Below are 13,282 nucleotides of genomic sequence, written 5' to 3'. Positions count from 1 at the left end.
TAGGCCTTGCTCTCAAGACATGAACCTTTTCAGGATTCCCAATGACTTTTAGGAATTTTTTCAGGATCCACATGGTCCAAGTCTTGCTTGACCCTTCAACCACCACTACCCCCCTGCAAGGGTGGCCTGAAACCTACATCTTATCCTTCTGCTTCTGCCTCTGATCAAGGTTACAGGGGTATAATCTCTCTACTGGGCTAACAGGGGTGTCATCAACATATCCAGCTTGAGCCTTCAATTTCTGATCCTCTGTGGAAACTGAGTCAGCTCCTGGCTTCTCTGTGCTACATCCCTAGATGGCCACAATGCACAAGATTCTGCATTTGAATTTGTCCCCTGACTCCAAGCCCTTGAGCTCTGGCCTGGGTCAGATACCTCCCTAATAGGGCTCAGACTTTATGAGATTCAGGATATAGAGAGGCCAAAGAAACAGAGAGGACAAAAGCAGGGCAGAGGGCTGAAGGACAGGAGGCTGAGAGGTGGAGACAGACCCCTGAGCCAAGGACCAGGGTATCTGTGGTGGACAAAGGGGCCCTTTAGAGTTGCCTAGAGTAAGGAAAGGTTGTAAGGATATGAGGATGGTGTGGAAGATTGGTTGAGGAAGACAGGAAAGCAGAAAGAAAAAAGGATCTCTGCCTCATAAGCAAAAGAACAGCGGCTACATCTCCAGTGATTACGAGCTTTTAAATGCCCCATGATTCCACCGCAGGAACAACCTGGGGTGAGGGAGGTATGGAGGGAGGGAAGTGAGTCTCTTTTGGCTGCACCCTCATCCCATCTCGTTGGCTCTCCTCCTAGGAGTCCGATAACTGGCCTTGCTTATCCTAAGGAAGGTGACAGTTTCCCTAGGAGGCACGCTCGCTTATTTCTCAAAACATAGAAGCAAGCCCTCCGTGAGCCCAGCGCTCCGCGGGACTCTTCCTCCAGAGTTGGTCGTGGCAAAGGCAACCTCCGGGCAGGTCAGCCAGAAACAGCCCCTGCTCATTGTCAGACGGACCTACATATCTTTGATTATCTACATACAGGCGCTGGAGAAAAGCAGGGGCATACGTGCCTCCCGAGGGCATGGTGTCCCTAGCCATCCAAGCCACTCCTGGGTCACTGCCAGGACTACGTGCGCCTGGAGTGTTGCGAGTTCCCGAAGAGAGGCTGTCCTTAGATTGGGCGAGGGATAACCGGTCCGCCCCAACATCAGGCTGGAAGGCGGGGCAGCCTCTTCTTTGCCTCAAAGGGTCCGCCTGGTCTGTCCAGCTGTCTCCTCGTGCTGGGCCGATGAAGCACTCCACTGTCCCAACTTCAGGCCCTGTAGCAAGTGAGCCCGGACGGTACCACCGCTTGAGGGAAAGGGGGACATGCTTTGGACTATACCAAGGACTAGCCACGGGGTTACAGCGAGGCCGTCCCGCAAGCCCCGCCCAGCAGGTGGCGGCCCCTCCCCAAGCCGACGTGCAGAAAGGAACGCGCCGGCCTCGCCCGCGAAGGGTTGCGCGGCGGCGGGCGGGGCGTGCTGCCTCCCCCTCGTGTTCACTGGCTGCATCCCTGCAGGGTGGGCCCAACTCGACCGGTCATTGGCTGCAGGATAGATCATTTGCATATGGGGCGGGGCAACTGGGCCCGATAGGGGCCCGCCTTGGGTGTGAGAGTGGCCTCCGCCGCCACTGAAGTTGATTCAAGAGCTGGCGATGGCCCTATGCCGGGGTCGCAGGTGAAACAGGATGGTTACAAGGTTGGCGGATGGGGGCGCATCTTCGAGGCTGCCTTTTCCTGGGGGATATGGAGATTGGGCGGGACAAGAGAGGAGTGGCTCTGTTGTCCAAGTTGGAGGGGACGGAGGCGGGGATGGAGAAGGCGACCCCTCCACTTGCCCGCCAGCCGGGGCAGTTCTTCCAGGCTCAGGACAGCCACTGCCCACCGCACACTGCGTTGCTCCGGACCCACTGTGCGTGTGACAGCGGCTGATCTGTCCCTGGGCAGCGCGAACCCCTGGCCCTTCAGTGACCCGGGTCTGGCAGGCAGGCAGGCAGGCAGGCAGGCAGCACTGTGGGGAGAAGGAAGAGCACCTGGGTTCAGAGAGGCAGGGTAGCAGGCCACTAGGAGAGGCTTGCACCTACAGACAGGTCTGAGTGTGGGAGCACACTGGGGGCTTCTCTGCCCTTCACGTGTGGGGCTGAGGTTGGGTCAGGTACCCTTTGGAGGAAACTTTCTTATGTGTCTTAGGTTCGAGGCTGTGCAGACCCCAGAACAGCCACTTTCGAAGTCATCCAAGGAATCTCTGGGCAGGCACAGGTGTGAACTTCAGCCAACAGGACCAGAGCCTAAGGACCCACCTCCCCAGGGCCACCTCTGGAACTTCCTACAGGAAGATAGCGACAGTTTGAGTGCTTCTGCCTGTTTCTGCCACTTCAGTGAAGGAGTATCATGGATCTCTCTGTGGGCTCCTGGGACAAGCCTCTCCCAGGGATGCTCCTGCTAGGTGTCCTCAAGTCCACCCTGAAGTGGAAAAGGACATCCAGGGAAGCTATAGGCTACAGGCCTAGGATATCTGTAGCAGGTCTGGTCCCTGGAGGTGGAGGAGCAGGCTTAGTCTAGACCTCTCCGGACTGACACTGGCTTCTGGAGGGGACCGTTTTGTCATCACAGTGGTATCAAACTCAGAGTGTTCTGCAGGTGAGGGGAGGCTTATGTGGCCTCTGGGTTGAGAAACTGCAAAGCTGACTCTCACAGCTTGCTGGACAACTACTTACTGGGGAGATACTCAGAACTAGGAGGAGACCTAGTAGGCCCTGACTTCTGGTTGGATTGCCCAGACAAGGAGACTGCCTACCACACACTGATAGCTGGTAAGGTCCTAATGTCACCCTTGTAGGGTAGCTCACTTAGCTAGGTCCTGCCCTGTCACGGACCAGACATTTGTGAGCAGCTTGTTTGTTCCTCACTTCAGCACACATCACACCATTGTTTCCAAAGTAAACTTTTCATTAACTAAGAGGCTTGTCTGGTGATTCAAAGCAGTCTAGCAACTGTTTGGAGTACAGAAGGCTGTCCATTTGAAACAGCCATTGAGGAGCGGATCTCTACCGGCCTTCCCCGTCAAAGCACAGTGGCTACGTGAAGAAGAGGGCTTGGTAGCTTCTTCAGTGCCACCAGCGACAGCGCACTACAGACCGGATCTGGCCTGGGCAGAGGCCTCAGGAGAAACGGGTTCTTGTCATGCCGCAGGGAACATGTGAAAAGACTCAAATGAGGAGGCTATGGTTTGCCCCTGCCTAGCTTTCCTGTGTCGAGTGGTCTCCGTGCATCCAGTAGAATGCGTGCTTAGCCTGGGAGATGAACCATGCTGAGCTGAGGACCAGTGCCAAGAGGTCCATTCAGCTCTCCTGAGTGTGGGCAGGGCTTTAAGTTCAGGAAGCAGGTTCCTCAGACCCCTCTTCCCACCAAGGATACTGCCCTAGTGGCTTTTGCACTCTAGGATCTACGTGACCTTTTGCTTGGCCCTGCCTGTCTGGGGCCACGGGTCAGGCAGGTCTAGGCTGCAGCAGGCTCAGGCTGGAATGCAGACAGGAGTAGTCTGCAGGAAGTTACGGCCTGCTGACACCAGATCAGGAGCCTCCCTCTGTTGCCTGGCCTCTTCCCCTTCCGTTTCCTGCTTCAGGGAAGAATATGGTCTGTTGGGTGATGGCCATGCACGCCTTTAATCCCAGCACTTGGGAGGCAGAGGCTGGCAGATTTCTGAGTTTGAGGCCAGCCTGGTTTATAGAGTGAGTTCCAGGACAGCCAATACTATACAGAGAACCTGTTTTGAAAACAAAAACAAAAAACAAACAAAAAAAAGTCTTCCTTGTTCCTCCAATGCAGGAGTTCCTTGTCCCTTTCAGTCGGCCCCAGAAGAAATAGGGAGCACTGACTCTAACTCAGGAGCCAGCAGGAGAGAAAGCTGAGCCCATCCCAAATGTTCTCTTCAATATGGTATAAAGACCCTCATAATCATGGTGTCCCCAACTTGTCACCCAATTCTACCCAAAGATTTCTAGTCCCAGGAGCTCGGAACACCTGGCCTGCCTGGGTAACCAGGATTTTGGAAGAGGTCACTAGCGGCTCTAGAGCCAGAGCAGCATCTTTGGGCTGGGCTGTGGAAGTGTCCCTGCCCTAATGTCAAGGCTGGAGGCTCATAAACAGGCTTCACACCCACTCTGGGAGGAGAGGGACAACCCCTACAATTCAATGCCCATATCCACCTTGAGGCTGGCAAAGTTTTCTAGGGAAAATTCCCTGGGCCTGGCCAACCCAGAAGTCACAGACTTGACCCAAGAGTTCAGGACTCGCCCCCACAAGTTCTCAGCAAACCTGACGGGCGGGTCTGGCTTGTCCAGGCATCCTCAGTTCCTGCTGCTGGTGGCACACAGGCCAAACAAGGAAAGTCAGAGAAGAAGGGTCCAAATAAAAAACCCAGCCCAGGGCTGAGCTGGCAGGCTTTACCGGGCTAGGGGTTACAAACAAACACTAGGAACAACAGTCAGGACACGGGGCCCTGGGAGCCCCAGCTCTGAACCCTACTGAGTACTGGCCTCTAAAAACACTACTTTCTCAGGAACCGCCATGTGGACAATTTCCGAACCACAGACACTGCCCAGTGGTACAACTTCAGAACATACTTGAGCACCTTTGAAAGGTAGTTTATTGAAGTTTGTCAGGGCAAGGAAGGCAGCACACATGCAGTGTAGCAAATAGCAAGCACACACCCACAGGATGAATGCACTGTCCTACTACTCTCTCCTCCGACAAGGAGTGGCCTTTGGGGCCTGGTAAGTTCCGAACTGTGTCCATTGCTTCTTCAGAGGACTTGGGAGACTTGAAAAAGACTCGGACAACAGGTGGCTAGCACTCCCGCCCCTTGAAGCAGAAACCCCGGGACATCATAGCTTTCCCCACTTTAGGGAAAGAATCCTGTGATCATACTCTCTCATTGTCCAGGTGGCTCATTCCAGCTGTGCTGGCTCATCTGTCCTCAGTGTCCCCTACTTGAGCAGGAACTGCTACCTCCAGGAGCTCTGTCTCATGGGGGGAACTGTGAGAAAGACACAGGCTAAATGGGCTGAAACCAGAGCTGGGCCCTTTCCAAGGATTGGGGGTAGGGGTAGGGAGACAGACATACCCTCGGGGCTCAGGCTGGATACTAGGATATGGCTCTCGGGGACTCCCTGGAGGGGCTCTTCTCTGGTTGGAGGCTGAAGGTCCTGTGGAGAAAGCCGGTCAGTTGAGAACTAGGGTGGCCCCAGACCATCAGTCACCTCTTCCCAGAACTACTCTGACCTGTGTGCTAGGGATGGTTCTGTCCAGCTGTGGAGGTGGCGCCAGAGCAGCCCCTGTCTGCTGGATGAACTGTTGCAGGTTGCACTGACGGAGTTCCCTGTTCAGCTCCTCCAGCTCCTGAGCCTGAGCCTGGGGGCACACAGGACCTTCAGGAACAAGACCATGACCTTCTTTCCCACACCAAGCACACTTCCTGGTCTGATCCAAACCCCCAAACTGCCTGTGCAGCAGGTGGAGTGTTAACAAACTGGCTGTGTAGCAGGGAGCTGACAGGGGCTAGATCTCCTGGGCTCACCTGCAGAGCGTGCTCAGCAGCCTCCAGGGCCCGGCTCACCAGGGCCAAAGTGCCTTGCATCTCCACACTATGCCGCTCCTGGACAGCCAGGTCCTGGCGCAGTCGCTCAGTAGCAGATGCTGTAGCCGAAGGAGGCCCAGGGGCCTCAGCAGCCAGCCGAAGCTCTGCCTCCAGGGCACAGGCTTGGGCATCAAGGGCCTCCAGCTGGGCAGCATGCTCAGCAGTAGCTGCACTCAATGCTTGCAGGCGTGCCAGTCCCTCTCGCTCCCTGGCTTGTTCTCGCCGAAGCTCCTGCTCCCAGAAGGCCTCATGGCCCAGCTCCTCAGCGTTCCTCTGTATCCTGAGTTCCAGGCTCTGCAGGTCTGCAAAGCAGTCTGGCGTGGGTCCTACCAGGGCTGTAGGTTCAGGGATCGAGGGGCTGGGGACCAGCTTGGGACATCCTAGGTTGAAGGTCAGTGCTCTGTGTGGCTCACGGCCTGGTGCGGCCCATGGCTTTGGGGGAAGGCTGGCCCGAACTGGGCATCGTTCCGGGGGTGGACAGTTGTCTGAGGAGGGTCTTCCAGACAGGCTGGGCCCTGTCCGCCTCAGGACAAACTGGACATCATTGGCAAACTGTCCACAGGTGGCCTGGGCTCCTACTGGACACTCCTGCGGCAGCAGCTGCCGTTCCTTCTCCCTAAGACGCTGCACAAGGACAAAGCGGCCTGTCTGGCCTGTGGGGGAAAAGACAGAGTCAGTTTCTATCACCCCTCTATGCCCCTGGCTTGAGGAAGAGAGCAATACAAGGATGGAGTCAACCCCACCCTCCTTGGCAGGGAAGATGGAGCGTCTCAGACCCCAGGGAACTCACCTATAGCTTGGGCTAGCGCGATGACCACTTCTTGGCAGGTGGTGTGTTCCGAGACCCCACAGACCACCCGCTGGATGCCATCCACCCACACCTTCAGCTCCATTACCACAAGCTCCAAGACCATCCCTGTCCTGTGGGGAGGACACGGGCCATGAGATCAGGGCAGGCCTGCCTCCATCACAGCCTGGCCTTCCTCTTCTCTTGGCTTTGCCACAACAACCGGCTCAGGACTGTGGCCCTTTGGCCCTGCCCTCCTGTGCCCAGCCCCACCCGCAGGCCACACATTCCTGGAGTGACTGGGGAACTAGTTTGGCCCTCTTGAGCATTTTGAGGCGTCCCCCTCCTGCACGAGCCTCCTCTTGCCCCACCCACCCCACTCCAGGAACAGGGCGAATCATTAACCAGGTCCAGGTTTTCCTGTCCCCCGGTCACCTGGCTCAAAGGCCACTACCCTTTTCACGCGGGGGCGGCCGTCCCCTGGCACCTAACACCGACCAAACGCAAAAACGACGCCGTCCAGAGTCATGGGAAAGCCCCCCCCCCCCGGGGAGGGAACAGTCTGGGGCCGGGAGGAGCTGAGAGTTCCGATCCAGACAGACCTCCATCTCCGAACCGACCCCAGATCTGAGCAGCCCTCTGCCAGTCCCCGGTTCGCCTCCGCGGTCCCTCCCGTCCAGGCAGCGCTCTGGGCTCCGGTGGTCCCGCCCCGCTGGGGGCACAGCCCGCCTCACGGCTGATCCCGGCCGCGCGGGATCCAGACGTCCCACTCCGCAGCCGGCAGACGCAGGTGCAGCACAGCAGCCGCGCGCCCCCTCGCCCAGATCCGCTCCTCCTCGGCCGGAGACGGCTCCCCGGTGCCGCACCCGGGGCTCAGGAGGCTCAAGAACTCGGTACAGCTCACCTGGGCGCCCGCCGGCCTCCGGGACTTAGGCGCTTCAGCGCCGCCTCAACCTGCTGTCCCAGCGCCGCGGCGCGCCCAACCTCACGGTCTCATTGGCTCGCGGCCCGCGCGCCCCGCCCCCCGGCACCCCATTAGAGCGGAGGCATGTGCCTCCCGCCCTCTGCCCACTCCCATTGGCGGTCTTCCTCCCACCACGCCCCATTGGCTCCTTAACTCCGTCCCGCCCCGGAGGCATCCAGGTGTGGGCGGGGCCCGGAGTGGGTAGGGGCAGCGCCCGGGCGCCGGGGATGGTCCCCGCTGGTGCTCGACGCGGAAGCGCGTCTGCCGCTGCGCTCGCTCTGGGCTGGTTGGCCCAGGTGAGGTGTGTTCCTAGCTGCGGAGCGGACTTCCTCAACAGACTGGGAGTGTGACTGATTGGTCTCCGCCCACCGAAAGGGCTCCTGACTGGAACCCTACAACTCTGACACGCACCCGGGCGCAACATTCGCCCTCCCTTCAGCAGTCCCGTCGGCTAAGCCCCTTCAGCCCTGCTCCCTTAAATCTGTACCCGAGAACACCGGGAAGAGAGTCCGTGAACGTCTCTAGCCCGCTATCCGAGAGAGGTGGAGTTGAGGGGTCGGCTGACCTGGTGGGCGCTGCAGCCCTGGTGGGGGAGGGGACCGTCCCTGACTCTGCCTGGGACAAAGACCCTAGGGGCTTTGTCTGAAGCGCCATCCTCTCCCCTCCCCCAATGGGCCCCGTGCCTTCCTGAGCAGCCCTTTTCTCCCTAGAGCGGGCCCCTGCTTTCGTATCTTGCCTGCGTCTCGGTGGGCTAAATCAAGCCAGGCCAGCCCCATGTGCTCTGTCCCAATCCCAGAGAGCCGTGGGAGGGGGTTCCCATGCCCTTGTGCCATAAAGCAGCAGATGTTTGGAGTACGAGGCTGTGGAAGAGACAAGGTAGAAGGAGCCTCTCCTGGGGGTTCACTTCTGAAGCAGAAGCAATGTCCCCCAGGGTTCACTATTGGAGCCACCATTGAGGGGAGCCCAGAGTCATGGAGATAGGCACAGCAAGATAAGGGTTCCAATAGTATAATAAGAGGGCTATCAGATACAGGCTCGCTTATTGGCTAGAGTTAGCACAGCCATGCCAGTCTCTTATCACCGCTCCATTAATCAGCGCAGATCCCTAGGACCGTTTACACATGCATACTGAATTCACTCACAGGACACCATTCCCCAGGATCTGCCTATCACCACTGGCTAGGGCCGGGTTCCAGGGGTCTGATTAGTTCGGTGGACCTCCTCAGCTTAGCTGGAAGGTCTAGCCAACATATCCAAACCACACTGGCACAGAATGCTCTCATGGCCCTGGTCATCGTCTCCCTGGAGGCTCCTAGTAACAGACACCCTCCCCCCAGGTGCAGAAATCCATGGCAACAGTATAGAACACTTTCCTCCCTAGACCTTCTGTGGGTTTAGGCCTCAGGTGAGTGTGCGGGAGAGTTCCTGGGTTGGAGGGACACGAACAAGGGTAACACACAAAAGTTTAGAACCTCTCATCTTAGCTCTAGGCTGGGGTCTAGGGGACAAAGAGGAGACAGCAGGGAATATATGTACACACTGGGGACATGCTTCCTGGGAGGTGACCTGCTGTCCTAGCCTGAAATATGCTCTCATATGACCAGCAGTCCTAATGTCCTGTTGGGTGGACACATGTGTGTTCCTCAGAGGGAATTGGCAAGTGCTTGTCTGGACTTCACTGACACATAAAGGGAGTCCCATGTGGTTCCCACACCTGGGACACAGGGCAGACCCCATCCTGCCTCCTTCCATCCCAGCTCCTGACCAACATCGAGCATGGCCCCTAAGTCTTGCCAGGAGTCTGAAGATGAGCAGGTATCCCCAGCTCCAGCAGGTGTAAAGCCAGACAGCAGTGACTTAGAGTCTGCAGTTGGTACACCTATGGACACAGAGGCTCCTTCGTGTTCCCGGAGCAGTAAGCCCTACTGCGCATCTACCCCAGTGGGCTGCTCTATCAAGCAGCAGTAAGGAGGGAGGGGATGGGGCAGCCTCCTGGGTTGGGCCAGCCAAAGAGCCAGGCCTGATCAAACCACAAGGGGCTGGAATTGCAGGTTAGCCCCTGAAACCCTGGACCCACGTACCTTGAGGCTGTTATGGGAACAGAGAGAACTAGAGATCCAGGCACTTCGGTGGGCTGTCCAGAATGGCCAGAATGCCCGATACTACCACATCCTGCAGGAGGTGGCAGGGATTCCCCCCGAGCGGTCAGTAGTGAAACCCTCAGCCTAACCCAGGCCCTATCCTGTCATCCTGTCATAGCTCCAAGTTTCTGTGTGACGCCAATCTCAAGCACTGAGCCCTATACCTGACTGCTTCAGACTTTAGTCTTTGCATGACTTGATACTCCACCATACTTTTAAATAAGTTCCTGTGTGGAAAATGTAACCCTACCCCTGAGCATGTAGACCTCTGCCCAGACCTGCTAGGGTTTACTCTGCCCTGGCCTGCTATAATGTGTGCCTTCAGGGTTTGGTGGCTGTGGGGTGTCCTTTATTGCTGACATACTCTCAGGAATCCTGGCCTGCCTCAGAAGCTCTGAGATTGCTCCTCCTACCAGGAACTCCAAAAGTCAAGACAGATTCCTGCAGAACCAGGTCCAGAAGCTTACGCTGGAGCTGAAAACGCAGAAAGAACAAGCCCAGCTGGTGAGGGGGTAGGGTCAGGGAAGGGGGCAATGCCTTGGCAGGCAGTAGCTACCCACCTGAGGCTGGCTGGAAAGGTGGGGTTGCTGGAGGCCTCTCTCACTAGCACTAGCTGGCACTCTCGATCAGGAGAAAGAACGCTTGGAGGAGAAACTGCGGCAGAACCACCGTACAATGCAGCAGATGGAGGCTGAGCTGCAGACCTTCCAGAAGTCGTGCCTTCTCCAGCTGGCTCGTTCTTCTTGGGTAGGACGCATGATTCGGTCTCAGAGTGGCAGTGTGGAGGTGAGTTTGTGCCCCTCCCTGGCTCTATACCTGTCAGGAATCCCCCCCCCCCAAAAAAACCCCCAACTCCTTGGGCAGCCAGCATGCTTCTTTAGGTCTCCTTGCCTGCTTGAGAAACCTTGTCTCCCTTGGGCTGTTTCCATAAGGAGGAGTCTTATATGACCAGCATCCTCCTCATCTAGTACACACCAAGTACTGTTAAAGTCAAAAGTGAGAGAACCTGGGGGGGAAGGGTGTCCTTCCTCAAGCTCCCAGCCAGCTTCTCTATGGTTCTTTCTTGTAGGTGGTCACTGCAGAGGTCCTAAGGGACCCTACTGACTCTGCTGAGTATGTTGAGGGTCCCACTTCTAGGGAGGTAAGGTTTGCCACAGGAGGCATTCCACCTATCTGATAAGGCCCCTGAAGCCCTGAAAGGTCCGGATAGCTGCATAGCTCTTATTTCCTGCCAGGGTTTCCGGTTGGAGGATGTAGATTGGAACAGCGTTGCCCGCCGATATCCCAACCTTTTCTCCAAAATGAGTTTCCACACAGACGAAAAGTAACTGTATTGGACAGGGAGTCCCCAGGGATCAGGGGAAGGGAGGACTTGGCTTGACAGAGGTGGACCAGTTCCCATTGTATCCTTAAGTGTTCCCAGACAAGTCATGTCACCCCTTCAAGCCTCAGCTCTGATATGTAATATGTGGAATGGGTTCAAGACAAGGGGAGGAGCTCGAAGGTCATCATTAACTTTATTAATTTACCACAAGCTGGGTCTGACTCTTCAGTTCCTGGAACACAAACCAGGGTGCCCATTGCCTTGGGGAGGCTGGATGGGGTGGGGGGCATGGGTCCTGGGTTTAGGAGCCAAAGCAGTCAGTAAACGTATCATGGTTCCAGACTGCCCCAGCCCCGCAAGTCCTCCGAAACGGATACCTGGGACTCCGAGTGTACCCTCAAGCATGTGGAGAAGCCTAGCAAGATCCTGGAGTGGGGCACCTTGCCTTTGGCAAACACCAGCAGCTCAGAGGGTGCCGACTCTGACTCCAGCAGCTGCCAGATAGCTCTGCATTCTGGAGCAGAGAAGGTGACAGGCCACCCACCCCAGGGAACAGACTTAGCTTCGGAGCAGACACAGGAGTGCACTAGGAGCTCCAGCGGACACGCAGAAGGTGGAGTTGGCTGCCTCCCCCTTTCACCCTCTAGCAACTTATCGCCTCTGCCCAAAGTCCTCTCAGGTCTTTCAGCCCCCAAGGTCCAGTTGCTTCTGCCCAGATCTGAACCTGACTGAGGTTTCCCTATTATGCAGACCCCTGGTCTGGCCTCCTGGGGAACCTCCCCACTGGACTCTCTGTGTTCTCCCTCCTCTAAAGGACTTCTTTTTCCAGATCTCCATAAAAGCCGCTCACCCTCGCTTAGCAAGACTGTTCTGGAGCCCTGTGCAGATCTTCACCACCAACACGCAAGGCCCCAGTTGAAGTGAGGGCTGCCCAACCATGAACACACCAAGAAAAGCAGGGAGGGCTGCATGATGGGTGGGCTTCGTGGGTGGATGGGGCCCCTATTCCCTGCTCAGCATTCCTTTCTGGCTCCAGCCCACTTGGTTGCTGCTTGAAGATCGCTGCGGTCAGCCACCGAGAGAAGTTCATCCGTATCCTCAATCAGTCTCAGGAAGAGACTGTCGACCTGGGCGGCTTTGTTGTGCAGCAGCTTGTGAGGGACTACCCTGTGTGCATGTACCGCTTCCCACCTGGTATTCTGCTAGCCCCACAGCACCACATCACGGTGAGCCCTGCTGCCAGCCAATACTGCCTTGCCCCGGCCTACACTGTTCTTCACTTAGCACCCAGTCTTTTCCTAGGTGTGGGGCGAAGGAACCAGCAGGACCAAGAAGCAGCTGCCAGTGTCCTCGGGCCAGGAACCCTTCCACTTCCAATCCAGCCTAGGTTGTGTGACAGTGCTAATCAACCCCCACGGCCAGGTCAGTGCTGGTCCCAGTCTAGGAGGAGCCCAGGGGCTGGCCTCACAGGGTTAGAGTAAGTAACACCATGGCCCTGCAGGTCCTCAGTGAGCATCAAGCCGCACCCTGCGTGACCTTGGGCTCGAAGATCTTCACTGACAACACTGACTGGTCCATTGACCGCTTCCCTCTCTCAGAGTCTGAGCCCAATGCTGACTCTGGTGAAGAGCAGTGTCGTCCTTCATCGCCACACAAGGGCAGGGTGCAGGACTCTGGGGCCAGGCGTAAGAAGCCCAGGTAGGTGCAAATCCCTTATTCTGCCTTGCAAAACCCATCCCTATTTCCTTAGGTGTCACCTTGGACAGGACTACTACCCTGGCCCATACTATCTTGCATTACACTTGCCCTGAATTGACTAGGATACTTCTCAGGTCCCCCCCCCCCCCCATCTCCAGGCCAGGTGTTCACCAGCAAAGGCACCTCCGCACTGGCACTAGCGGACTGAGGACTTCGGGATCGCTTCGCCCCACCGAGACCCGGGATATCTTGCCACTCCTGAGCTCCCGCAAGCTTCTTCATCCCGGGGAAGTTCCCGCACAGCAGGAAGGCGTGAAGGCTGAGACAGCCGAGCTCCTGCCTGCAATCCCAGAGTGTTCCTCGAGAGTGTGCCTCGAAGACTCGCTGGGTCGGCAGGAGCGCAAGGTCCAGGTGAGTGTGATGCTTTGGCCCCAGGTTCTCTGCTCTGCCAGTCCGTGCAGCTCTTAGGCCCCAGTGTTTTCTGCAGGTATGCCGGAAAAGCGTGGACCTAAGTTGCCCCATGGTGGCCCTGTCAGTACAGAGCACAGCCGAGAGCAGATATGGGTTCCGCTTCCTCTGCTACCCTCCCATCACTGAGGACTTGTGCCGGCGGTTGTAGAGCAGCCAGGTCATGCAGGCAGTGCCAGCTGCATAATTTATTGAACCAACCGTTGCTTACAAAGTAAAGCACATTTCTGCACAC

The 13,282-nt window shown here is 57.0% G+C and overlaps 2 protein-coding genes across 3 annotated transcripts; one reads left to right on the top strand and one right to left on the bottom strand.

Moving 5' to 3' along the window:
* Positions 1-4,657: 4,657 nt before the first annotated feature.
* Rassf7 (Ras association domain family member 7) lies at positions 4,658-7,443 on the bottom strand. 2 transcript variants are annotated; one of them, XM_038338749.2, is made up of 6 exons: positions 7,357-7,443; positions 6,456-6,586; positions 5,606-6,318; positions 5,311-5,439; positions 5,153-5,234; positions 4,658-5,065 (listed from the first exon to the last, which is right to left on the bottom strand). In XM_038338749.2, exons 2-6 carry the CDS (start codon positions 6,577-6,579, stop codon positions 5,034-5,036), a joined length of 1,080 nt encoding a protein of 359 aa, XP_038194677.1. In that variant the 5' UTR covers positions 6,580-6,586; positions 7,357-7,443; the 3' UTR covers positions 4,658-5,033. The 2 variants fall into 2 exon arrangements, with proteins under 2 accessions (XP_038194677.1, XP_038194667.1); XM_038338739.2 differs by lacking the exon at positions 7,357-7,443 and adding an exon at positions 7,055-7,350.
* Positions 7,444-7,828: 385 nt separating this feature from the next.
* On the top strand, positions 7,829-13,198 carry Lmntd2 (lamin tail domain containing 2). Its single transcript, XM_038347978.1, has 15 exons — positions 7,829-7,958; positions 8,754-8,821; positions 9,174-9,380; positions 9,468-9,620; positions 9,974-10,061; positions 10,188-10,343; positions 10,627-10,698; positions 10,793-10,881; positions 11,223-11,494; positions 11,711-11,801; positions 11,918-12,107; positions 12,184-12,303; positions 12,383-12,579; positions 12,738-12,990; positions 13,067-13,198. Exons 3-15 carry the CDS (start codon positions 9,193-9,195, stop codon positions 13,196-13,198), a joined length of 2,001 nt encoding a protein of 666 aa, XP_038203906.1. The 5' UTR covers positions 7,829-7,958; positions 8,754-8,821; positions 9,174-9,192.
* The last annotated feature ends 84 nt before the right edge of the window (positions 13,199-13,282 follow it).

The sequence above is a fragment of the Arvicola amphibius genome, chromosome 1 (assembly GCF_903992535.2).
Source record: "Arvicola amphibius chromosome 1, mArvAmp1.2, whole genome shotgun sequence".
Taxonomy (NCBI): Eukaryota; Metazoa; Chordata; class Mammalia; order Rodentia; family Cricetidae; genus Arvicola; species Arvicola amphibius.
The sequence above is the reverse complement of the archived record's forward strand: the minus strand, read 5'-3'. Positions and strand labels throughout refer to the sequence as shown.